This window comes from Anabrus simplex, chromosome 2 (genome assembly GCF_040414725.1).
Source record: "Anabrus simplex isolate iqAnaSimp1 chromosome 2, ASM4041472v1, whole genome shotgun sequence".
Taxonomy (NCBI): Eukaryota; Metazoa; Arthropoda; class Insecta; order Orthoptera; family Tettigoniidae; genus Anabrus; species Anabrus simplex.
In genome coordinates this window covers 587,172,078-587,198,126 of record NC_090266.1, presented here as the reverse complement: position 1 = coordinate 587,198,126, position 26,049 = coordinate 587,172,078, and the positions used below count along the sequence as shown (strand labels likewise).

Below are 26,049 nucleotides of genomic sequence, written 5' to 3'. Positions count from 1 at the left end.
TATTTGAGCACCTTCAAATACCACCGGACTGAGCCAGGATCGAACCTGCCAAGTTGGGGTCAGAAGGTCAGCGCCTAAACCGTCTGAGCCATTCAGCGCAGTTCACAAATAGGAAAAGTCCTCTCAGTTCTAATTACTGTGTTGATGGGGTGAAAGTTCCTTTTGGGGATCATTGTAAGTATCTAGGTGTTAATACAAGGAAAGATCTTCATTGAGTCAATCACATTAATGGGATTGTAAATAAAAGGTACAGATCTCTGCACATGGTTATGAAGGTGTTTAGAGGTTGTAGTAAGGATGTAAAGGAGAGGGCATATAAGTCTCTGGTAAGACCCCAACTAGAGTATGGTTCCAGTGTACGGGACCCTCACCAGGATTACCTGATTCAAGAACTGAAAAAATCCAAAGAAAAGCAGCTCGATTTGTTCTAGGTGATTTTCGACAAAAGAGTAGCATTACAAAAATGCTGCAAAGTTTGGGCTGGGAAGAATTGGGAGAAAGAATACGAGCTGCTTGACTAAGTGGTATGTTCAGAGCTGTCAGCGGAGAGATGGCGAGGAATGACATTAGTTGACGAATAAGTTTGAGTGGCGTCTTTAAAAGTACGAAAGATCACAATATGAAGATAAAGTTGGAATTCAAGAGGACAAACTAGGGCAAATATTCATTTATAAAAAGGGGAGTTAGGGATTGGAATAACTTACCAAGGGCGATGTTCAATAAATTTCCAATTTCTTCAAAATCATTTAAGAAAAGGCTAGGAAAACGACAGATAGGGAATCTGCCACTGGGCGACTGCCCTAAATGCAGATCAGTAGTGATTAATGATGGTATGTATATTTACAGGATGTGGAGCGTACTGGTCATTTAACAATAATATTTTCCTGTTTTTGGACCCATTTTGGCATTGTAATTGCAAAAGTTCTTCAAATAAGGACGTTATTGATACATTGCCACTGCCTTTGTATTGGCACAGCAAGCTCCTAACATTTTTAAAACATCGAGGCTTCACCGATGACAAGTGGTGGCAACTTTTCTGAACCACTCTCACTGCAACATGAGAGCACAGCTAGTACATCCATGCTTGTCTTCCTATCTTCCCACCATGACAAGTCTCTCCACTGTGTGATAAGAGTCTTGTCGCAAGGCAGATTTTAAAAAAAGACACTCACTTCATAATCATTGAGGACATAATTGTGCTCACAGTCTTTCAGCAGTGCCGGTATAGGCAATGGTTTGCGCCAATAAGATTGTGGATACCTTGATGTCATTTTTAAAGTGCGAAGTTTGACATCATGTTGTGTTTTCTACATTGTTTAATTGTTGCTTTCTAATGTTGTGTCAGTGAAATGATATGTTGTAAGGGGCCCGCAACCAACCTTATTAATTGTATCTTTATTTACTCCCAAGTGAAGATTTAAATTGTGTATGAAGTGCAGAGTCCATGACCCATTGAGATGTTTATATAACCAGTAATTTCTTAGTAGGTATTTCTCCAGGATAATTCAACAAGCCATGATCAGGATTCCATCATTATGTTTGAGATTTATTTACTTGCATAAAATAATATAAACTGAGTCACATTTTCTTTTAAAAATTGATGTCACATAACTGTATATATTTCAATTTTGTGTTTAGTTTGTAAATAAATTTTTATCAATTTAAATTGTAGTCTGCCCATCTTTTCTTGAGTAGTTACCTTTCCTTCTCTGTTTAGCATCATATGTTCCCCAAATTATAGGCATTTACTTCATTATTGCACAGGACTGAGCATGACTGAGTTCTGCTGACTAGCTCGGTGCATTACCAGAATCTGGCTGTAATATGAGGACAATATGGATAGAGTTCACATACACAGCCTTCGTCAGTAGGATCAGCCAAAAATGTTGGTCTCATAATTTCTTTATACCGGGTGGTTCACCAGCCCCTTGCAATTTAGATTTATGCAACCTGCCGACAAACCTCAATTCTGAAATAAATCAGTCCCTCTCCTAAACTGGGGTAATATAACAAGATGTGTGTTTACAGGCTAGAAGATGGCAGGAATCATCAGCGCCACTATTAATTCATTATGGGTACTTTGAATGAACCCGAGAAACGAGCACAGGTACGAAGTACACGTACCTTACAATAGAAAGTGGTAACACAGACCAGGAGCAGGTATTGTACAGGCTTGAAACTGTGCGCTTGCATGACAAGAGTTGCAATAGCTCACTTAGCTGGGGCGCAGCGAGAGTTGTGATAGCGCACGGTGCTCAACGATTTGAATCCCACACAAGTAATTTTTACTTGTATTTTGCTGCAAATTGCCTGGGATGTGGTAAGGTTGCATACTTGATAGCTTCCACAAATTGATTTATATATTTGGTCCTGTAATGGGCGGTATGTATTGTGGCATAGGGTACTGAGCTGGGTTTGATGATGATGAGGCAGCAATGGTCTGTGGCTAGGAAACAGACAACCAATTAGCTATGTCGTACATGTTCCAAGCTTCAAAGACCACAGGTAGGGCAAAGTGTGCCCTATTGGAACAATAAGAACATGCAGTGGCAGGTGCAACTCCCCTCCTTCGAGGAAAGTCACAACATAACACAAAGCTTATTCACTGCCTTGTGATGTATTCCAGCAACAAGTATGTGGGTATATTACCCATCTATGCAGAAACTGTACAATGCATACTAGGCACAACGCCTTTACCAAGAACACTACCCCAATAGACGACAACCGACAGGCATGATATTTCTGAGTGTTGAAAGAAGTCTGCGGGCTACAGCGTCCCTGGGAAGGACACAGCCTTTTCGAGATCGTCCCGTGATGTCTGCTCACAATGAAGAGGTTGTGTTGCACGGTGCTCTCTATGTATTTACTATATGTAGGAATGTACCTTGTTCTAAATGCCAATTTAACCCTGATAATACTTGTGTGTACAGTTTCCTTTTTTCTTCTTTTTCCTTTTGATATATGTCTCTGGTCTCATTTTTTGTTATTTATTTTGACACCAGGCAGCCTCTTACATGTACTCCTGGAAAAGACATTAATAAAACAAGTTCTTGACATTGTTGACCATTAAAACCAAACCATCAACATAAACCAAACTGTTAACTACAATTGCAACAATTGAATCTCATTTAATGCTTTTTTTAAATGAACTATATTAACTATGAACAAGAATTGTAAAATATTAGAGCCGAGGCTGGTAACAGTAAATATTTTGAGCAACAATCCCATTCTATTATTGACTCTCATTGCAACAGGATTTCCTGTAATAAGCTGCACTTCATCCAATGATCTATCAGAATGGCCAATATCATTTCCTTTGGTACCCAATCCCATGACTTCTCTAAATTTATAAAATATATGTGTAACTTTCTATTCTTCTCATACAATTTTGCAGCTACTTAGTACATAATGAATATCTAGTTTTAACAACCCATTTATGGTCTAACGCCATATTGGTTTTCATTCATCTCATCTCGACATCACCATAGTCTTGCTTTTATCTGTACTGATTTTCATGCCATACGGTACTTCTCAATTTTATCGTTCAGTACATCTAGTTGCCGTTGCACTTCTTTGCCATTCTTTCCCCAAATCACATCATCATCTCTTTATCTCAATAGGCTTCCTCTGTTTCCTTTACAATTTTGTCCATGAGCATAATAAACAAAAGAGGTGACAGCACACTCCCCTGCCTTAGTCCAGTCTTATTCCTAAACCATTCTGTTTTTTCAACTGGGGTCAGTACCCTGCTAACACAGTTGTTGTACATTGCTTTCACCATTTCTAACATTTCTCTTCCAAGTCTCTTTTTAACCCTGGTTTCCCAAACCTTCCCTCTGGGGACACTATCATATGCCTTTTCTATATCTATGAAAGTTCATGACCAGATCCTTTCCATATTCCCACTTCTTATCCATCAGTTGTCTCATGCTAAAGATTGGGTCCACCATAGATCTTCCACTCCTGAAGCCATGTTGTTCCCGTTGTAACTCTCCTTCAATCTTTCTTCTCATTCTTCTTTCTAACATCCTTTCCAGTATTTTAACTACCTGCAATATAAGTGTGATTCCTCTATAGTTACCACAAATTTTCTTGTCCCCTTTTTTAAATACTGGTATTATTATCCCTTTTTCCCAGTCTTCTGGTACACATTTGTGCTTCCATATACACTTTAGTAGTCGGTACAACCATTGCATACCAGCAGATCCAGCAGCCTCTTCAGCATTGTTATATCATCCTCTGTTGTTGAGTCTTCACACTGTATTGCTTCTATCTCCCCTGTACAGCTGTTCACATGCAACAGCTTATCAAAATACTCCTTCCATCTTCTCTATCTCTTCTGGGTGTGTTAGCAATTCCCCATCTTCCTTTTTCACTAGCTTTGTGATAACTTCTGTCCTCTTACTTCTTATAAGTCCATACAGCATCCTTTCACTGCCACTTACATCCACTTCCATTCTTTGTGTAAATTCTTCCCAACTCTTCTTCTCTTCTCCTACCACCTTCTTACATCTCCGTTTGCTGTTGAGATATTTCCTTTTACTTTCTTCTGTTTTATCTCGGTTCCATTCTCACCAGGCTGTCTTCTTTTCTTTCACCACTTTCCTCACTTCCTCATTCCACCATGGTGTCATGTTTTCTTTCACTCTTGTAGATGTCCTGCCAAAAGCACTCTCTGCTGCACTAACAAATGCCTTTTTAAAACTACACAAATGCCTTTTTAAAATTGGCCCACCCCTCTTCTACATTTTCCACTTCAGTAACTGGGATTTGTTGTTTCAATCTCTCCTGAAAATCTTCCTGTTCAGTTTTGTCTTTCAATTTCCATACCTTATACCTGCCAACTTTAAGAAATCAAAACTAGGAAGATTTCTTAATTTTTGGATTTCATCGCGTATAATGCGCCACAGTCTCGATGAAAACAGGACAACATACAAGGCACCCATATCTACAATTACAAGGTGAATATACCATTAAATTTAAAATCTTTAAACTAAGAAAACATAAAAATGGTTACAAGAAAATGTAACAAATATGGAACAAAATGCATAATAGTTTCCTTTATTAGATTGTAACATGAACGGAAGTTCATTTTTATAGGTACCATATTTCTGAAAACTTGGAGATGAAGTTTGTTAAGTTTTGTGGCTATAATGTGGAGAGAAAGTACCAGAAACTGTCACCAACACAGCTCTCTGAAATACATTCATTAAAATTATGAACTAAAAATGAACACAAATGCACTGAAATACGTGAAACTACCATATACAAAACAGATCAATATGTCTCATACATTATAAACATATGACTTCGACAGGGAAAAAGCACAGAACCGCAAGAAAAATCACGTGGCCTACAACTGCGACGGACGATGCACTCACCAAATAAAGCATCAAATAAAATGGGGTTGCGTAAATTACATAAGCACACAATCATTTATCCTAGGGGGAGAGTATTGACCGTACTGGAGGTCATATTGGTCAAAAATAGGAAGAAGTAAAAATCAATCGGAAAAATCGGAAGACAATTTAAAAAGCGGAAAGTTTCCGGGTAAATCGGAAGGGTTGGCAGGTATGCATACTTTTATTTTACTTTCTCTTATCTCTTACAGTTTTTCCATTTTTCCCAACCATAATTTTGCCACCACAACTCTATGGTTCCCATCAAATGCTTCTCCTGGTAAATCTGTCACATTCATCAACTTCCTGCAATTTGTCCTTTCCACCAAAAAGTAGTCAATTACTGACTTTGTTCTTCTGTCACCCCACCCATATCTCATAATTTTCCTTCTGTTTTTCTTTCAAAACAATGTATTCCCCACTATCAGTCCATTCCTTTTACAGAAGTTCAGTAGTTCCTCTGCTTCAAGATTCTTTTTCCCATATTCATGTGGTCCAATGACTTCTTCCTTTCTTTGTCTCTTGTTTCCAACCTGTGCATTCAGATCTTCCATAATAACCACTTCCACAACAGACTTTTCTTTCTACTTTCTCCAAGAATACTTCAGTATCTTCTGCCCTGTTTCCCGTCTGTGGCGCATATACTTGTATGAAGGCCATCACTTCATTCTTCATCTTTAGTCTAATCTTCATTATTCTGTCACTCAACATTCTACCACTTCAACATACTCCTCCAATTACTTCAAAATGATTAGTCCCACTCTGTTTATTTCCTCCTGGCCAGCACTCCACTATAATTTGTATCCTTTCCTCAATGTCTTCCTTCCATTACCTTGGCATTTCACTTCATTCAACCCCATCATTTCCACCTTCTCTTTCTCCACGAAGTCTACTACTTCCTCCGCCCTTCCTGTCAGGGTCATAAGATTTACTATTCCTATCTTAATATTATTCAATAAATCAATATTATTTACACTTTGCTACTACAATTTCTCATTACAGGCTTATTTTATCCTCTCCACAGCTTTATGACACTGTTACCTATTTACCATTCATTCAATGTCCTTCACAGAAAGAATCATGCATTCACTGAAGAAAACTTTCAACTTACAACTAACTTTTATAAATTAAGAGTTAGAGATGCACCTAAAGTAATAAACCAATAACAGAATGTTCTATATTTCCAGATAAAGATATTAAATTATTTAATTTTCCTATAGAAGTGTTTTTTACATAATGAAACAGGGCTGGAGATCATCACCTCTGAGACTGCGACAATGAGCGTTGTGGCTGGAAAGGAGGTACAGGTGGTCGGGCTGGTGGTGGAGTTGTCACAGGAGCAGCTTCAGTAGTGCTGTCTTCCAACTTGATAGGAATGATGCGCTCCCGAGGTTTAGTTCTAGGAATTTCATCAGGTTCTGACGACATTGATCTGTAATTTTTAAAAACACCAGCATGTAAAAAAATGATGCCATACATTAACCTAACTAGTTTCCAAATGTCTTAATAAGGTGACAAAGTGCAATTCGATTTAATTGATACCGAGAGGACTGATCATATCATATGGTAACTGCCCAATTTGGCACTTGAAAGAGAAAGCAATGCCTGCTCACAGACATATCTCATGTAGATGTAGATCCCATGAACGGGAGGGCTAGTAGAGGAGAGAATAGAATGAATGATAATAACTAATGACAACAATGAAAGCAGCAGTGAGAGTAGAAGGTAAGGTAAGGTAAGGTAAGGTAAGGTAAGGTAAGGTAAGGTAAGGGGCTGCTTCTTCAGACACATTTGACTGAGAAGTACGGTCACTAGCTTAAAACAAATCTGTTCATTGTCAGTATACATTCCTACCGTTGTTGCACTAAGTGAATTACACTGCTGAAAATTCTAAACAGAAGTGTATGACAACAAGAGGACAAACATGAGAGTTTGCTCTTAATGTTCATAGTTTTATGAATAAGGAAGCTGAGGAGAGTAAAAATAAAATGCAAGAACAATAAAGAAGAGAGTTATTCGATACACAATCCATGAATATTACATTCATCAGAAAACTACTCTGTCAATATCTAAATTATGAGCTGTGTTGGGAGAGAGAATTGGTTTCGAGGCTTTACCAGTTTGAGAAACACTGCAAAAGAGTTAGGCTTTTAATCGAGAAAAATGACGTAAGGAGCATGTGATTATTTTATCTTACAGTCATAAAGATATACAAGGAACAACATACAAAGAAGAAACCTATATATATAGCACCCATTCTACGCCTAAAGCTTGGACTGACGATAGTACTTCAGGAGTACTATCCCCAGTCTCAAGAGGAGATAGACTGATTATTCTTCATGCTGATGGTACGAGAGTTTTCATTCCTAATGCGCTGCTTATTTACCAGTCCCCCAATAAAAGTAAATACACCACAAAGATATGAATAGATAATATTATATTCATTGGTTGAAAGACAAGTTGATCCCTGATTTGGTACCCAATTTTCAGTGCTTGTTATTGCCAACGCCTATAACACAACATGCAGAAAGACAAAGACCAAACATCAAATTCTAATAAAGATACTATGAAAAACTGGGTGCGGATTTAAAATATTCCATTCTACAATTTCATGCTGAAAGTTCAGCAGAATGAACTTATTAAACTTCATACGCTACGACAAAAAACATACAGTGTTTTATATTATTACAATTTGCTTTACGTCGCACCAACACAGATAGGTCTCATGGCAATTATGAGACGGGAAATGGCTAGGAGTGGGAAGGAATTGACCATGGCCTTGATTAAGGTACAGTCCAAGAATTTGCCTGGTGAGAAAATGCGAAATCACGGAAAATCATCTCAGGGCTGCCAATAGTGGGGTTCGAACCCACTATCTCCTGAATGCAAGCCGACTGCTATGTGACAAAAAATGCGCAGCCAGTAACTTGGTACATATGTAATTGATGACTGCTAATGGACATACGGTATTGAGACTGCCTTCATACCACGCAGATATAAATCCCATGGAACACATCCAGTCTATCGTAGAAAATAAAGTGGGTTGGTGCTAATAATGTCACATTTAAAATTGACGATGTTAAATGCCCTCGCAGACAGAGATTTTCAGAACTAAGGGAAAGTGACCGGATTAGTGTTTGTGACCATGTGGAAAATTATGAAAATGAGTAGTATGAATGAGAGGGGCTAGTAGAGGAGAGAATAGAATCAATGATAATAACTAATGACAACGATGAAAGCAGCAGTGAGAGTACAATTTTTGCAATTTGCTTTACGTCGCACCGACACAGATAGGTCTTATGGCGACGATGGGATAGGAAAGGTCTAGGAGTTGGAAGGAAGCGACCGTGGCCTTAATTAAGATACAGCCCCGGCATTTGCCTGGTGTGAAAATGGGAAACCACGGAAAACCATCTTCAGGGCTGCCGAAAACCCACTGTCTCCCGGTTACTGGATACTGGCCGCACTTAAGCGACTGCAGCTATCGAGCTCGGTAACAGTGAGAGTAGAAGTGAACATTACAAATGTGATAGCGTAATGACCAGAATTGAACTGTTATATGATGATGATGATGATGATGATGCTTCTTGTTTAAAGGGGCCTAACAGCTAGGTCATTGGCCTGTAAATGATGATGATTAGCGACTGCACAGTGATTGCCTATTAAGTGAAGGTTTAAAATATTTTACAATTTGCTTGGCTAATTAATTGATTAATAATTATTAATACAGTAATACTGAACTATATCATAAGATATTTATGGTATTGTTCCTCAAGTTTATTACTGTCACTCTTTATATTCTGTTAACATGCAAAATAAATTATGCATAGTACATAGTGATTATCTTGTGAATAAATTTGCGAGTGTGTTTCTGCAGAAACTGAGTGTACTTCTGAGGATTGACAGATGACATCCAACAAGAAGATTAGCAGAAAACACACGACAGCGTGCTGAGGTAAGTGAGGAGACTAACTCTTCAGCTTCTCATGACACTTGCACAAGGGCTAATTTGTTTTGAGGTAATAATTTTCAGAAGTTGCTGAAGATGAGACCTAATGACAGTCATTCAATGGACGATCAGGAAAGGCAATTAGTTGATGAAGAAATGGATAAAGAAATTACAATTAATGAAATTGAAATGGCAGTAAGAAAGATGAAGAATGGAAAAACTGCTGGAATAGATGAAATTTCAGTGGAAATGATAAAGACAGCTGGAGCTGTAGGCCTGCAGTGGACATACCGAGTTCTCAGGATTGTCTGGGAGAATAAGGAGGTCCCTGAGGATTGGCAAAAAAGAATAATCATCCCAATTTTCAAGAAAGGTGATAAGAAAGTTTTGAAGAACTACAGGAGAATTACTCATATCCCATGTTGCTAAGACAATGGAGAGGATACTGGAAAGTAGGATAAGGTTGAGGGTTGAAAATCAGATACAAGAAAATCAGTTTGGTTTCAGAAGTGGAAGGTCAACCATAGAGCCCATTTTCATTATGAGACAACTAATGGAAAAGCAATGGGAGTATGGGAATGATATGGTGATGAAATTCATTGACAATGAAAAGGCATATGACAATGTCCCCAGGACTAAAGTTTGGGACAGTCTGGTGCAAAAAGGAATTGGACAGGGATCTAAAAAAAAAAATTATCATGGCAATGTACAAGAATGTTGTAGCTGCATGCAAACACAAGTTGGCAGGAAAAGTTGGTTCAAACTCACTAGTGAGGTGAGACAGGGAAGTGTTCTATCACCAATCCTGTTTACGATAGTAATGGACGACATCATGAGAACAGCAAAAGCAGCATATGGAGGAAGAGAAATGAACATCATGGTATTTGCAGATGATATTGTGGTTTGGGGAGAAGAAGACATGAAGGTTCAAGAACAGTTAGATGTGGTGAATGGGAAGATCAAAGAATGTGGATTGAAAAAAATAAGTGTAGAAAAGAGCAAAACTCTTGTTATGGCTAGAGAGGAGAAAGAAGGGAAAGGTCAGATTAGACTTGCAGACAAGCCCCAGTAAGTAGTGGAGACGTGCAAATACCTGGGGAGTGAATTAATGAAGAATGCTCGACTGGATGCTGAGATTAGTAAAAGGATTCAAGCTGGAAGTTGTTTCTATCATAGTGTAAGAAACATGTTATGGGACAAAGATGTGCCAATGGAAGCAAAGGAAACTACTGTATGTACAAGATGTATTACGTACCCATAACAACTTATGGAGCAGAAACTTGGACAGTGACAAAGACGGACGAGAGTCGAATACAGGCAGCCGATATGAAGTTGTTGAGGAGTATGATACAGAAGAGTAGAGAGACAAAATAAGGAATGAGAAAATCCGGGAAGAAATTGGAGTGGAAAAAATGAATAGAATAGAGAAGAGCCAACTAAGATGGTTTGGGCACATACAGTGAATGAGTGATGAAAGAATGCCAAGAAAGGTGATGGAAATGCAAATGCAAGGAAGGAGAGGCCATGGACGATCACGACTGAGACGGAAGGACACAATCCAACACAGTATTATGGAAAGAAACCTGGACTGGGACACAGTGTTGGAGGAGGAATGGTGGAAAGACCGAAGAAAGTGGAGAGGAACCATATTTGCCCCTACCTGGCTACAGGTGGATAAAGGGAAATGATGATGATGATGATGATGAATACATAATATATTATCCTAAAAGAGAAAATTCTTGAAATATTGTATGTTTTAATTATTAACCCTGTAGTGCAAGGTTTGTCATTTCTTGATGGATACAGTACTTTTGCATCCATCTCTTGGCACAGGCCAGAGTAAAGTGTAGCTTCCACCGAAGTCCCAGTCAACATCCATGGCTGTGACAATTTGGAAGTTGCTGGGGAATGGGTAGTGCTGAGTAATGACATTCAGAGCATGACCTGTGCATCTGAGTGTTCTGAAAGGTGCTGCTCATAGGGTCAGTCGTGCTGCAATAGTACTTTCTGACCCAGTGAGGAAAGCAATGGCAAACTACCCCACTACTCATCTTGCCTAGTACGCCTCATTTTGGTTCTGCCATTGGTTTTTGGGGTTTCCTTATAATCGCATAACCTTTGGTGGTGCTATTTGAGGATCCAACCAGCCTCTGGGCTGATGGCCTAACATACAGTGCAAGGTTACAGGATCTACCTCTTCGCTGGAACTTCGGGTTCAATTCCCAGCCAGTCCAAGAATTTTAATCTGTACTGAAACCTGCAATAGGGCTCACTTAGTCTCACAAATTCAACTGAGGACCTACCTAGTAAGACCTGCAACAAGCTTGGTGAAGAGAGCCAAACAATACAACAAAGGAAGCGTCATGCTGACCAGGAGGAATTCCAATATCTATGGGGCATCTAGCTGAAATGAAATGACGTATGGCTTTTAGTGCCGGGAGTGTCCGAGGACATGTTCGGCTCACCAGATGCAGGTCTTTTCTGATTTGACACCCGTAGACAACCTGCGCGTCATGATGAAGATGAAATGATAATGAAGACGACACGTACACCCAGTCCTTATGCCAGCGAAATTAACCAATGATGGTTAAAATTCCCGACCCTATCGGGAATCGAACCCGGGACCCCTGTGGCCAAAGACCAGCACGCTAACCATTTAGCCATGGAGCCGGACAGGGCATCTAGCTGAGCAGCAGTTATCCTAACAAGTCAAGGCACTTAAAATGGTGTATTTGGCATCAGCTACCATGTACAGTATAGCAAAATTCATGTAATATCGCTATTCTTATAGTATTTTTGTGTTATCATAGAAAATGGGAAAATTCAAGCTATGCAACTTTCAATATTGTGATCAAAGCCGCGGGACCTCTGGTTCTACAGGGAATGCGAACGACAGGGACATGACTTGTCATTTCAAAAACTTCACATGCATTGGCCAGGATTTGTACCATTGCTGCTTAGATGAGAAACCAATACCAATGCCGGTCGACAATAATGCCCTCAAATAAAATATTCCTATACATACAAATAGAGAATTCAGATCATTTCTGTTTAATTAATCTAAACTTAAATACTTTAATGGATTAAAACAATATCCTTACATTAAAGTCCCAACTATCAATGGCTATGAGATTACTTCAGTGCAAGAGAATCCTTTCTATAAAATAACTGAACTACTCTGGGAAACTTATTTTTGCATTACAAAACATACTGTAAGCAAATAAGTATGTAGTTTTACATGACTGATGATACTGTGGTCATGGCCACAGAACCTTCAGTTTTTTATTATCCAAACCACTGAGAAATTAATTTGTATTTCGAAAATTCCATATGCAATGACTAGGATTCAAATCATGGCATAGTGATAAGCCAATGATGAAATGACTTGGCTAGCATTATTCCCAATATAGTAAGCACTTAGGAACTAGAGAACAATTGAATAATGAACCATATTACCTGAATGCTGATGTTTTGGATGACACACCAGCAATAGGGAATGCCACCTCTGACCTCTGGGTAGGCTTTGTACTTGGTAATGATGTTCCAACCATATGCTCCACCTCTGTCTTAAACTCTACAGGAGGAACTGCAGGAGACCCAAGTTGAATCTCTGCCTTAGAGGTTTTCCGCCTTGGAAGTGTAGCAGATTTCAGTGTTATTTCTACTTTAGCCGACTTCTTCTTTCCTGAACCATCTTCAACACTTTTTGAATCTTTACTCCGAACTATTTCACTTTTAGCATCTTCTGCAGGTCCATTAACTTCACCAGCACCTTGAACACTTTCACCCTTAGTAATGTTACTCTCATTAAATGGAAACTTTGTTGCTTCGGGAGTTGACACTTGGATAGTAGCAAGCCTAACATCATTTGGTGCTACCTGAACGCGGACTGTCTTCTTACCAGTTGCTGGGTCCAGTGGGGATGGGGGAGGGGATTTTGGAGATGTGGGACCAGATACTCCAGTGCCCTTTGTTCTTCCCTTGCTATCTGGGGAAGCAGGCACAGGTGGCTTGGATGAACTGACTTTCTTGTTGGAATCAGGAAGGTTTTCTTTTTTACTCTCTTCAGCAATTGCATTGCTGATTATTTCAACTGCATCTTTCAGCTTCTTAATTCGAGCTTCCTCTTGTTGAGCAATTTTATCAGTAACCGGTAAAGCAGGAATTAGTTGTAAGTTTGTATCCTCCTCTTCAGGTTTCAGTTCTGCTTCACCTGCATCAGGATGTACTTTCTCATTTCCTTTCTCAGATGTCAAGGACTGTTGATTTTTAACTGAATTTGACTTAGCTCCATTTTGATCTTTTTCTTTTATCTCCATTAGACTAGATTCCATAGGTTTCTTTTCAACTTTCTGTGCAACTGACACTTCAGTATTATCTTGACATGTCCCCTTCACTGTAGCATCTGAATTTACCTCAGGCACTTTCTTTGGTACTGAAGTTTTACTCAATGTTGGTACAATAGCTTCAGGAAGAGATGATTTCCTCTCAAAAGCTCTCTTAGCATCACTAACTTTCACTCCTGGAATGAAAACTTTCTTGGGTTTCTCCGTTGTTGGAGATTTTGGTTCTGAACTACCAGACAAAAGATTGTTAAATTTCTCTGCGGTTTCAAATATCTTAGAACGTCTCCTTTCCATAGGACGTGCTGGAGGAGAGGCTGTTTCATCAGGTGTGTTTGCTCCAGAAGACTTTTCAGAGCTAGACCCTAGTTTTCCAAGAGATAGTTCTCCTTTACTTTTCCTTGTCTTTACACCCTTTTTAGGCATTTCTATTGGCTTACTAGCTACTCTCTCCTTGACATCTACATTACCTTCAGTAGAACTCGAAACAACATTTAATTCAGTATTTCCCTTTGGTTCAGATTCTTTAGACCCCTTATTATCTTTCAAATCTTGAGCAGAGTGGTCAATGACTGTATCATTTTCTTTTGAACTAGCATCAAGCAGGGTCTCCTTCTCACCTAGTACTTCTGAAGATTCATTCACTTTAGCTTCAGTTGCAACCTGCTTCTTCTTTCTTGCTTTTGCAGTCACATCTTCTTTTACATCACCTTCAATTAAATTTTGTAAGTTAAACATAGCCTCTTTTTCATCTGACGTTTCAACAGAAGGTTTATCAGCAACCTCAGATTCGGTTCCCGCCTTGCATTTCTTTTTCACAGGTTTCCAAATACCTTTTTCTTTTGTTGGACTTTTAAGCGTCACATCTACATGTTCCTGTTCAGGCACTGCACTACTGCTTCCAGCCATTGTTTCTACACTTGACGCCGCTGCTTTTATTGAACCAGTAATTGTCTCTTCAGACTCTCTAAGAGATGTATCAATATACTGTAAAGCGAATGAGCTCCCATCTGTATCAACATCCATCATATCTTCACCTTGTTCACTCTTGAGATTTTCATCCTTGCTCTCTAACAAGCTTTTGTTATTAGATTCAACTGTATGTTTATTCCTACTACTAGACCTATGATGTCGCCTGTCAGAACTTCTATCACGCTCCCTTCTTCGACTACGTTCTTTCCTCTTGGAACCAGCTTGATTTGCTTCTTCGGTCGAAATACCTTTAACAAAATGAGAAAAGATTAAATACAGTTATTTCAACAAATTAATAACATACTCAACACAAGTCAGAAGAAATGCGCACTGATAACAAGCACACCCTTTCTCAGAAAGAAAACCAATAGTTGAGGGCTAATACTTAAAACCACTTACTTACTTGCATAGGTAGTGAATGTACATCAAAAAAATAAAATACACGAAGCCCTCAGCAGAGTGAAGAATAATGTGCTGATAACATTACCAAATAAATACCACTGGGATTCACATACAATATAAACTTCCAAACTATTGTAAAGATCTGTTAATGATATAAATATGGTAATGCATTTAGAAATATTCTACCAGGCAATAATGAGGTCAAATAAGAGCGTATTACATACTCATATTGTAAAGAATTTGATCAATCAATCAATCAATCAATCAATCAATCAATCAATCAATCAATCAATCAATCAAAGGACTGAATGAGAACAATCTTAAACTACTTCACATCGATCATGCTACCAAGTTCTACTTGGTCAGGAAAGTAATGTAAATAAAAGAAAAAGAAAATTGCATTAAACTGTATTCACTAATTAATCCAAAATAAAGCTAACATTCGATCAGCTAGTCAATAACGTTTATCACACATTCATTATGCATATATGTTTCGCCCTATTTTAAGGGCTTCCTCAGTGCAATGGATTCTTTAGATCAACAGGATAGATACCATAAAATGGGGTAGAGTGAATCCACAGTTTGCATTTGTTCTACTTTTAAGTAAATTATCTGAACACTAGATTCTTGAAAAGAAAATAAAGTTTCCAAATGTCTTGCCAATCATTTAATATTAAAATTTTAGAGGCCCCAACAACAACAAAATTCAGAATACTGATGTTCTTACAGCTGAGGACTGGGACAAAACATGTATGATATGTAAATGTGTCCATAGCGTAACGGCTAGTGTTATTAGCTGCTGTCCTCGGGGGCCCGGGTTCGCTTCCCGGTACTGCCAGAAATTTAAAACTGGCAGGAGGGTTGGTATGTGGTTGAAATGGTACATGCAGCTCACCTCCATTGAGGGGTATGCCTGAAAAGAGCTGCACCACCTCAGGGCGAGGACACGAGTTTACGTTGTTATACGTAAATGTATTCTGTTTACGAGTTTTGAACAGTTTTGGAAAGGTGGAATCCTAATATATTTTATTCAACATAAGGTAGGATAGTGTGTGAAGCCTGCCATTAGGGTGTGAATGCAAGACTGTTTGTGAGCACTTAAACTGTGAAGTTTGTGGCCGCTAATGTAATACAGCATACAGGGAATTGCCCTAGGTTTCAAATGACAATTGTAAAAAAGACGGTAGTGTAACTGTCTTAGCTTACGAGTGTCAAAGTGAATAAGTTGTGTCTCTGGACAGTGAGAAAAGAGAGAGAGTGCTATCCAGTGTAACTGTGTGCCTGTGTGCAAGTGATTAATAGAGTTAGGTAATAAATCTTAAAATAAATGCCAACAGTCGTATACCGATTTATCCATCACCCCACCATCATGTTACAATATGATGATTAAACTATATCAGGGTATGTATTATGTTGTCTTAGAATAATACCCATAATGTTGATATCCAATGCATTGAAGAAACCCTTAAAACAGGGTCAAGCACATACACATAATGAATGTGTGAAAATATAGTACTGGCTGGCTGACTTATTGCTAGCTTTATTTAAGTAATATAAGTCCCATTCCAAGCCACCTCCGAACAGGCCTTGAAGGCCCTAGGAGGAGTGGAAGGGAGAGGCTTCCACTATCTGTAACCTGGGTACTAAGCAGGATAGAGTGGTTAACTCTACGACCAGCCACCTTTGCCCTAAGGAATTAATTTGGTACTCGTTTTTGGTGTAGGCTAGGTGAGTCTTAGGGCTATGTGCCACCTCAAAAGTGGAAATCTTGTTTCTTAAAATGTTGACTTTCTGACAGAGAAACAAATCCACATCCTTCCAGGTGAACCAAGTACGATGCCATGGCCAGCCCCCACAGTGTAGGAGTAGCGTGGTAGCGTGCCTGCCACTTACCTGCAGGCCCCGGGTTCGATTCCCGGCCAGGTCAGGAGTTTTTACCTGGATTTGAAGGCTGGTTCGAGGTCCATTCAGCCTATGTGATTACCTGACGGTGAGATGGTGGCCCCGGTCTTAGAAGCCAAGAATAACGTCCGAGAGGATTCATCGTGCTGACCCACATGACACTTCATAATCTGCAGGCCTTCAGGCTGGGCAGCGGTCACTTGGTAGGCCATGGACCTTCAGGGGTGTTGCACCATGGGGTTTGACTTGGTTTGAATGTAAGTACCATGAAATTCATTTTTTAAAGTTCATCCACATAGAAAACTAAAATTATAGAAAACTTGTTCTGTAAAGGATATAAAGTACTCATAATGGAAACTCAAACACCACAAATCAGTGAAAATGTACAGCTGCAATTGAACATGCAGGTGGACAATTGGGCAATGATGCACTGAAATCACTTTCTAGTTCCTCAGTGCTCATGTCTGAAAAAAGTCAGTACAAGGTGCGATCATTTTAAGCTGCAACACTTTGCTGAATTCTTCATGGCTTGAAGACAATAAGTCCCTGGATCACTTTCTGCAAACGTATGATTCATCCTTGCTAGACCTCAAGAGGAGGAACTGTTTACCTTCCATATCCCAACCAACCAACCACTGATCGCTACTGCCCTATGCTCAAATAGAGGCAGTGCCTGTGCAGTTAAGCATGGGACTCGTTCACTGCACCATCTGTACAGCCTTAACGATCCACCTGTGCTTGTACATTAGAGTGACTAATGTTTTGTCCGGTGAGCTTATTATTTATCTTACTGTGCCTAGCTGTAAGTTCTTCTCTTCGTTTTACATTCAATCTTCAATTTTCCTCGTTGTTTCTTTTACCTTTATATTTTGTTCTTAACTGTTGTGTCTCTACAGTTATTTTGTTATTTTGTTAGTTTTTAATTTTTCCTCTATTCTTACCATTAGATGTTATTTCCTCATTGTTCTTACACTTTTTTTTTTTTTTTTTTTTTTTTTTTTTATGTTTGCCTTGTGCTACTCCACTGTAAATATATTTTTCCTTTGCGGAACTCTGTAATTCGGCTTCTAGCTGTTTTGGTTTCCCAAATAAATAAAAATAAATAGAAGCATGTCTTATAGTTAAAAAATAAAGGAAATGTATATTATGATGTTACGCTGCTGAAAAAAGAAACTGTGCAATATGCTCAAGGACAAGATCATTTTATTCACAAGCGATGTAACAGGTACATAGTTCATCAACGCAAGAGTGTATGATTACAAATTCAGACCACATGGAACATACGTTGTAGTAAAGGGCGCCCAAACAGTCGCATCAAAACCCAGTGTACTCCCATCTGACGGCAATGCAGGCATGTATTCAAAATTTAAAACAATCATAAAGGTGCTGAATAGCATCCTGCAACAGACTGTCCCAAGCATTTTGCACCTTTTGATGCAATTCGGCAATGATTCTTGCAGGCTCTGAAGAACGCATAATTTCCCACTTCATCATGTCCCATACGTGTTCAATTGGTGAGAGATCGGGTGATCTTACTGGCCAGGGCAGTCATTGTACACCGCGTAGAGCAAGTTGCGTTGCAGCAGCTGTATGTAGTTGTGCACTGTCCTGCTGAAAAAGCACATCACCTTCCTGTTGAAGAAATGGCAGTAGCACAGGGACAACAATCTGTGCAATGTGGCAAGCACTGGGTACGTTACTCTGCAGAAACACTAACTGTGACCTTTAGTTGTAACTGATGGCCCCCTCACACCATGAAGTCTGGGGTGGGACCTGGGTGTTGTGAGTGAATGCACTCTCGAATAGACTACTCTAGGGTCTACGCCATATAGTGTACGTCCATCATTTGCATACAGACAGAACCTACTCTAATCACTGAAGGCAACACTGTGCCATTCCCCTCTCCAGATGACACTTTCACGACACCAGAATAGTCGTGTTTGGTGGTATCGTGGTGACAGTGTTAGTGTTGTAGGTGTTATGAATTCACAGGCTTCCATAATAAGGTTTCAAAGGCTTTCAGGATTTTCCAGCTGCTGAGCGTACACTACATCCTTCAAATAGCCCCATAGGAATATGTCTAGTGGTGTCATATCAGGCAATCTAGCAGGCCAAATGACAGGTCCTCCCCTTCCTATCCTTCGACCAGGGTGTGCAGCATTCAGGTAGTTGTGAACATCTGCTGACATGTGATGGGGAGCTCCGTCGTGTTGATACCACATGGTTACACGCTCACCCAGGTGCACATCCCCTAGCAGCAATGATAGTTGGTCTTGAAGAAACTGTAGATACCGGGCTCCTGTCAAATGATCCTCAAAAATATATGGTCCTATTCGGTGATAACCCAGTATACCACACCAGATATTTACTCCCCGTTGTTCCTGAAATGCTGCCTGCCTTATCCAGTGGGGATATTCAACACTCCAGTAGCGCATATTATGATGATTCACAGAGCCATTATTATTAAACTGTGACTCCTCCGAAAATAAAATGGTACAAACATGGGATCATTTGCCACTTGTGTCAATATCTACGCACAGAAATCAACATGAGTTTCAAAATCTTGTCCGTGGAGATCTTGATGTAGCTGCAGGTAATACGGATGAAACAAACTGGCGTGCAAGATCCCTATAACAGACTCCCAGCTGATGTTGGCCTGTTGTGCTACTGCCCAGGTACTCGTGTGAGGAAAAATGTTTTATAGCTTCAATCTTGGATGAAACATTTTAAACATACATGTTTTGCAAAAGTCTTGCTGTGATGATGCAGTAAGTGCTTTAAAGGCCAATGTAGCTTAGTAGCTTAGTAGCAAAGGAGAATCGACCATCACACCACTGATGTTCGTTGGAATGCCTAACAACAGAAAGTCAGGTGCAGCAGACTCGCCTGGTATATTACTGCATAAGGAAAGAAAGTGTTTGTAAAGAACATATGAAAGTAAAACTAACCTAACCCCATGGCACAACAGCCCTGAAGGGCCTTGGCCTACCAAGCGACCGCTGGTCAGCCCGAAGGCCTGCAGATTATGAGGTGTCGTGTGGTCAGCAGAACGAATCCTCTCGGCCATTATTCTTGGCTTTCTAGACCGGGGCCGCTATCTCACCGCCAGATAGCTCCTCAATTCTAATCACATAGGCTGAGTGGACCTTGTACCAGCCCTCAGATCCAGGTAAAAATCTCCGATCTGGCCGGGAATCGAACCCGGGGCCTTCGGGTAAGAGGCAGGCACGCTACCCCTACACCACAGGGCTGGCATATGAAAGTAAGCCAATTACACACTAAATGACCAAATTAACTACAAGAGACTTTTATTAAAAGGTGCCCGCAAGGAGACCACCTACATATAATTTCAAATTCTAAAATAGGAAGTACATGACATGAAGTCAATACAATCATTACATTCTTCAAAAGCCATTAACAGACAAGAGAAAATTATGGTATGTTGATGCAGGATAAACAAATATCAAAAATATAAAATTACTCCATACTATGAAGAAGAGAAACCTACCTTCCTCTAACTTCCGCTTTGGTGCTTCTGTACTGCTAATTTCATTCTGTAACAATCTTTCCTTATCAAAGCCTGCCATTCGCCGTTCAGTGGATGGATGATCCAATTCCATTAGACTTCCTACTGAATGGCAGCGAGCAGGAATCATCGTAGTACCCATAGATGCAACATCACCTGCACCCTGGATAAGACAGAATACAATATTACCTACATGAAATTTAAAATCCAACATAACAATGAAATTAAAGCACTTGCAGTAGGCTGTGAACACCAAACAACAATTCAATGCAGTTTGACATTTCTTACATGAATGAAAACCTACAACCTGTTTTCCAGTCTTTGACCGGGTCAGGGATGTAATGAATGAATCAGATATAGGCTATTATTACGATGGGGTCGCCACTCCCAAAGTGATTTATTAATGACTGATAGATGCTATGAAATGAGAATGGAGAGTGTTGCTGAAATGAAAGATGACAGGGAAAACCGGAGTACCCGGAGAAAAACCTGTCCCGCCTCCGCTTTGTCCAGCACAAATCTCACATGGAGTGACCGGGATTTGAACCACGGTATCCAGCGGTGAGAGGTCGACGCGCTGCCGTCTGAGCCACGGAGGCTCCCTCTTACATGAATAATTGCATAAAATGAATTTTTATAACGATATTCATAAATAACAAGGCAAGCATTTTATAGCTTTGGTGTCTTTGAACTAAATGATAATTATACACTATGGTCACACCAGCAATACTTCTCTACTTAGAAGGACCATGCCAATTGTCCTCACCGGTGGTGTCTTCCTTCAGTTTTCTAAGGTTGAAGGTCTAATATGGTAAACTGCAGTATAATGTCTAATATCCACAATGAGCTCTGGAGAAGAAAAGTGCTGTATATCATTGATTCAGATGATAAGAGATACGTACAGCAAATGCACCAATAAAGTTCAGACCGAAGAACGCGAAGTTAGAACAGGACTGAGAAAAGGGAATATGCTGTCACCTATCATATTTGTTATTATAATGCATGACATACTGAAATATATCAATAAGAGTATGGGGCAGGAACACTATTTGCTGATGACATTGTGCTGTTGGGTGAAAGTGAAGAAGTTCAAGAACAGGTGAACATATGGAGTGAAGTGATTGAAGAATGGGGAATTAATAAGGAAAAGAGCACAAATGCTATGCTTACACAATGATCGAGAAATGCAAAAAGTGGTATAACAGTCCAGTGGGGGGAACATTAGAAGTAGTAAGAACATTTCAGTAACTTGGAGGTGTGATATCAGAAGATGGAAGAATGACACAGGAGATAAGCAGAAGAGTGCAGTTGGTTGGAGAGTTTTCCTAGAGAGTGAGAGGACTTTCGCAGACTAAGGATGTGCCAATACAATACAAGGAAATCACGCACAAAAACTATTTTCTACCAATCATGACATATGGGGCTGAAGCATGGTTAATGGCCACAGCAAAAATAAACTCTAGGTAAGTGAAGTGAAATCCCCAAGAAGTATGCTAGCTAAGACAACACAAGACAGGACCAAATAAAAAATATGATAATACAAGAAACAATAAATGTAAGCAGAGTGGGAGAGAGTAGAATGATTAAGATTAAGACCGAGGTGGCATGTGTACATGAAAAGAATGAGAGGATTAAGAATCTCAAAGTCCATGCATGAACTGGAGGTTAGAGGGAAGGACCAAAAGGTAAACCCAAGAAACATTGGAGAAACAAACTGAACAAGGCCTAAGGAAGAGAGTGGCAAACTTTCAGATGTCTTTGACAAAGAATGGAAGGAAGACATGGAGATCCATGATCTCCAATGCAATCCAAGATCAAACTGGACAAGGGGAATGATGATGTCTAATGAGACAACTAGAATATCAGGTTATAAAATGGTAAACAGCCACCATCTTCAATTTCTCATTTCAATAATAATAATAATAATAATAATAATAACAACAACAATAACAATAATAATAATTGTGCCGGAGGTACACCCGCTCTGTGTATGTAAATTAAGCACCTTTTAGAAGGCCACCTGTGACCTAGACTTCAAACTATGTAGTAAAAGTAGTTTGAACATTTATCGACAGATGTCACTACCATCAACTTATGTGTGCCCTCTGGGGCGAGGATGAACAATTAATTTGCAAAATCAATCAATCAATCAATCAATCAATCAATCAATCAATCAATCAATCAATCAATCAATCAATACTGATCTGCATTTAGGGCAGTCACCCAGGTGGCAGATTCCCTATCTGTTGTTTTCCTAGCCTTTTCTTAAATGATTGCAAAGAAATTGGAAATTTATCGAACGTCTACCTTGGTACAGTATTCCAATCCCCAACTCTCCTACATATCAACGAATACTGGTATTTAGTCGAGCAGCTCGTCTCCTTTCTCCCAAGTCTTCCCAGCCCAAACTTTGCAACATTTTTGTAACGCTACTCTTTTGTCGGAAATCACTCGGAACAAATCGAGCTGCTTTTCTTTGTATTTTTTCCAGTTTGTGAATCAAGTAATCCTGGTGAGGGTCCCATACACTGGAACCATACTCTAGTTGGGGTCTTACCAGAGACTTATATGCTCTCTCCTTTACATCCTTACTACAACCCCTAAATACCCTCATAACCATGTGTAGAGATTTGTACCCTTTATTTACAATCATATTTATGTGATTATCCCAAATAAGATCTTTACTTATATTAAGACCTAGGTATTTACAATGATCCCCAAAAGGAACTTTCACCCCACCAACGCAGTAATTAAAACTGAGAAGACTCTTCCAATTTGTGAAACTCACAACCTGGCTTTTAACCCCGTTTATCATCATACCATTGCCTACTGTCCACCTCACAACATTGAGTCATTTTGCAGTTGCTCACAATCTTGTAACTTACTTATTTCTCTGTACAGAATAACACTATCTGCAAAAAGCCTTATCTCTGATTCCACTTCTTTACACATATCATTACAGGTAAACATAAAGGTAAACTTAATTTTGTGTGTTAAGGCTTCCTGAACTGAACTGTTTATAGTTTGCTTTTGGTGTTCTTAAGTTATCTATACTTCTATCTCTTCCTGCCAACTTAATATTGTAGCCAATGGGGAATTTTGTACATTTACTTAATTAGGAAATTTTGATACTTATTGGATTATCCAATAGAAATGGTGGGTGCATCAGGTCTTCGGCCCAGAGAAATCTGGAACCTTCCTCTCTGCTATAAAAGCTGGGACCGTTCAGGACATGTTGTCTTTTCGATCGCTCCAGTCAAGGCCTCTCACTGTTGGATACCGTGGTGCAAATCCCGGTCACTCCATGTGAGATTTGTGCTGGACAAAGCAGAGGCAGGGGCAGGTTTTTCTCTGGGTACTCCAGTTTTCCCTGTCATCTTTCATTCTAGCAACACTCTCCATTAACATTTCATCTATCAGTCATTTATCACTGCCCCAGAGGAGTGCAACAGGCTTCGGTAGCTGCCACATTTCCTATCCTCACTGCTATGTGGGGGCTTCATGCATTCCATTATGACCTGGTCAAAAGACTGGAAACAGGTTGTGGATTTTCATTTTAGTACAAACTTCACAGCTCACTATTTACTACATAACAACTGTTGGAAGTTTCTGATGGAGCCGATAACTTCTTAAAGAAATCTATAATAATATTAACGGTTTTACATGCCACTATCTACTTTTACGGTGTTCAGAGAAGTGGAGGTGCCAGAATTTTGTCCCACATGATTTCTTAATATGCCAGTAAATCTACCGACACAAGTCTGGTGTACTTCAGTGCTTTCAAATACCACTGGACTGAGAGGGGATCGAACCCACTAACAAGGCTCAGAAGGCCAGCGCTTCTACCATTTGAGCCACTCAGCCCAGCATTAAATAAATCTACATTATACAATATTTGTATGTGAAAATAAAGGAGGAACTGTCCATTTTGCATAGCTGTTAGTCAAAGTTTTGCAAGAAATTCAGAACACGTTGCACCAGGAAGTGCACCCGGCCCCGTTCATTCAAATGAAGTGCCTTGAAGAATGCCATTTACAACTAAAATGCACATCAACTAATACTAGAAGTTTGGACATTTCGCTACAGATGTCTCTACTTTAAATTTATGTTATGCCCTCTAGTGTGAAGATTGACTACTAAAACTATTAAGTAATTTTGTATTCCTAGGTTTCCTAAATTGAATTGATTCTTTGTTTTCGGTGTGTTAAAGTTTACTATACTTCTACCTCTTCCTGCCAACTTAAGATGTTGGCCAATAGAAAATTTTGTATATTTAATTTTCAGCCAATAAGCTTTGTCTTGTATCTATTTAATTACCCAATAAAAAATGAGAGATGTGTCAGGCCTTAGCCCTGAGCTTTCTGGAACCTTCTTCTCGGGTGTAAAAGCTGGCACATTTTTCAGACCAGGGGCTCTTATTCATTGCTCCAGTCTAGTGTGTGTGTTTGTGAAGGGAGGCGGAGGTGCCTTGTCCATCGTCGAGAAGTCCATCAGCTCAAGGTAATGGCAGTCCTGGTTTAACTGGGGTAAGTAATAATCTTTGAACGCTAGCTCAAGGGGCACATGTAGCTTCAATTTTCTAAAATGTAAATTTCAAAACTTCTAAATTTCAAACTTCTAATGTAAGTCTCAAACAAACCAAAGGAACTTAAACAAAATCAGGGAATACAGAGCGAGATACCCTCTCGTGTTCCCTATCAACTCAATTTTGAGGCGACTATGATTTCATAACCGTTTGTAATTTCTATCGCCGTGCTGACCATTCAACACCTCGGAATCTGCAGACCTTCGGGCTGAACAGCGGTCGCTTGGTAGGCCAAGGCCCTTCAAGGGCTGTAGTGCCATGGATTTTGGTTTGGTTTGTAATTTCTATAACTTAAATATTTTCTCTATCTAGTCACCTCAGTAATATAGGATTAGCCTCTGTAACTTTGGGCTATAAGTCCAAATAGGATTTTCAACTTTCATTTCGATTTTCAAGGAGTGCAAGTGTACGCCTCCTCACCATTTTGAGTTTTGGGCCAGTAACTTAACCTGTTGTTTTTCACAGAGGCCTGGTAGGATGGGTACTCGATACCCCTAATAAACATTTTAATTCCTTTAATGTTAAAATGTTAGACTGTTGAGCATCTAAAATAGTAAATGCTGTTTGAATTGCGAAATGTAGGTTGTCCCTTTGATAGGCCTGAACATTTGTTGAAAATGTAAATTTTATAACCGAGCTCGATATCTGCAGTCATTTAATTGCGGCCAGTATCCAGTATTCGGGAGTTAGTGGGTTCGAACCCCACTGTCGGCAGCCCTGAAGATGGTTTTCCGTGGTTTCCCATTTTCACACCAGGCAAATGCTGGGGCTGTATCTAATTAAGGCCATGGCTGCTTCCTTCCCACTCTTAGCTCCTTCCTGTCCCATAGTCACCAGAAGACCTGTCTGTGTCGGTGCGATGTAAAGCAACTTGCAAAAAAATAATAATAATAAATTTTATAGAGCAAAGACTCTTTGTTTATTAATGTAAAAGTTGAATGGGGCCTTTGGAAGGCTATAATGTTATAAGG

The 26,049-nt window shown here is 39.5% G+C and overlaps 1 protein-coding gene across 1 annotated transcript in view; it reads right to left on the bottom strand.

Moving 5' to 3' along the window:
• The window catches only part of Nuak (Nuak family kinase 1), a 585,653-nt gene that overhangs the window by 127,183 nt on the left and 432,421 nt on the right, over nt 1-26,049 (bottom strand). The window contains exons 10-12 of the mRNA XM_067140970.2: nt 20,476-20,656; nt 12,805-14,911; nt 6,661-6,831 (exon numbers count right to left, since the gene is read on the bottom strand). Coding sequence (XP_066997071.2) covers nt 6,661-6,831; nt 12,805-14,911; nt 20,476-20,656 — 2,459 coding nt within the window. The remainder of the gene's footprint in view (nt 1-6,660; nt 6,832-12,804; nt 14,912-20,475; nt 20,657-26,049) is intronic.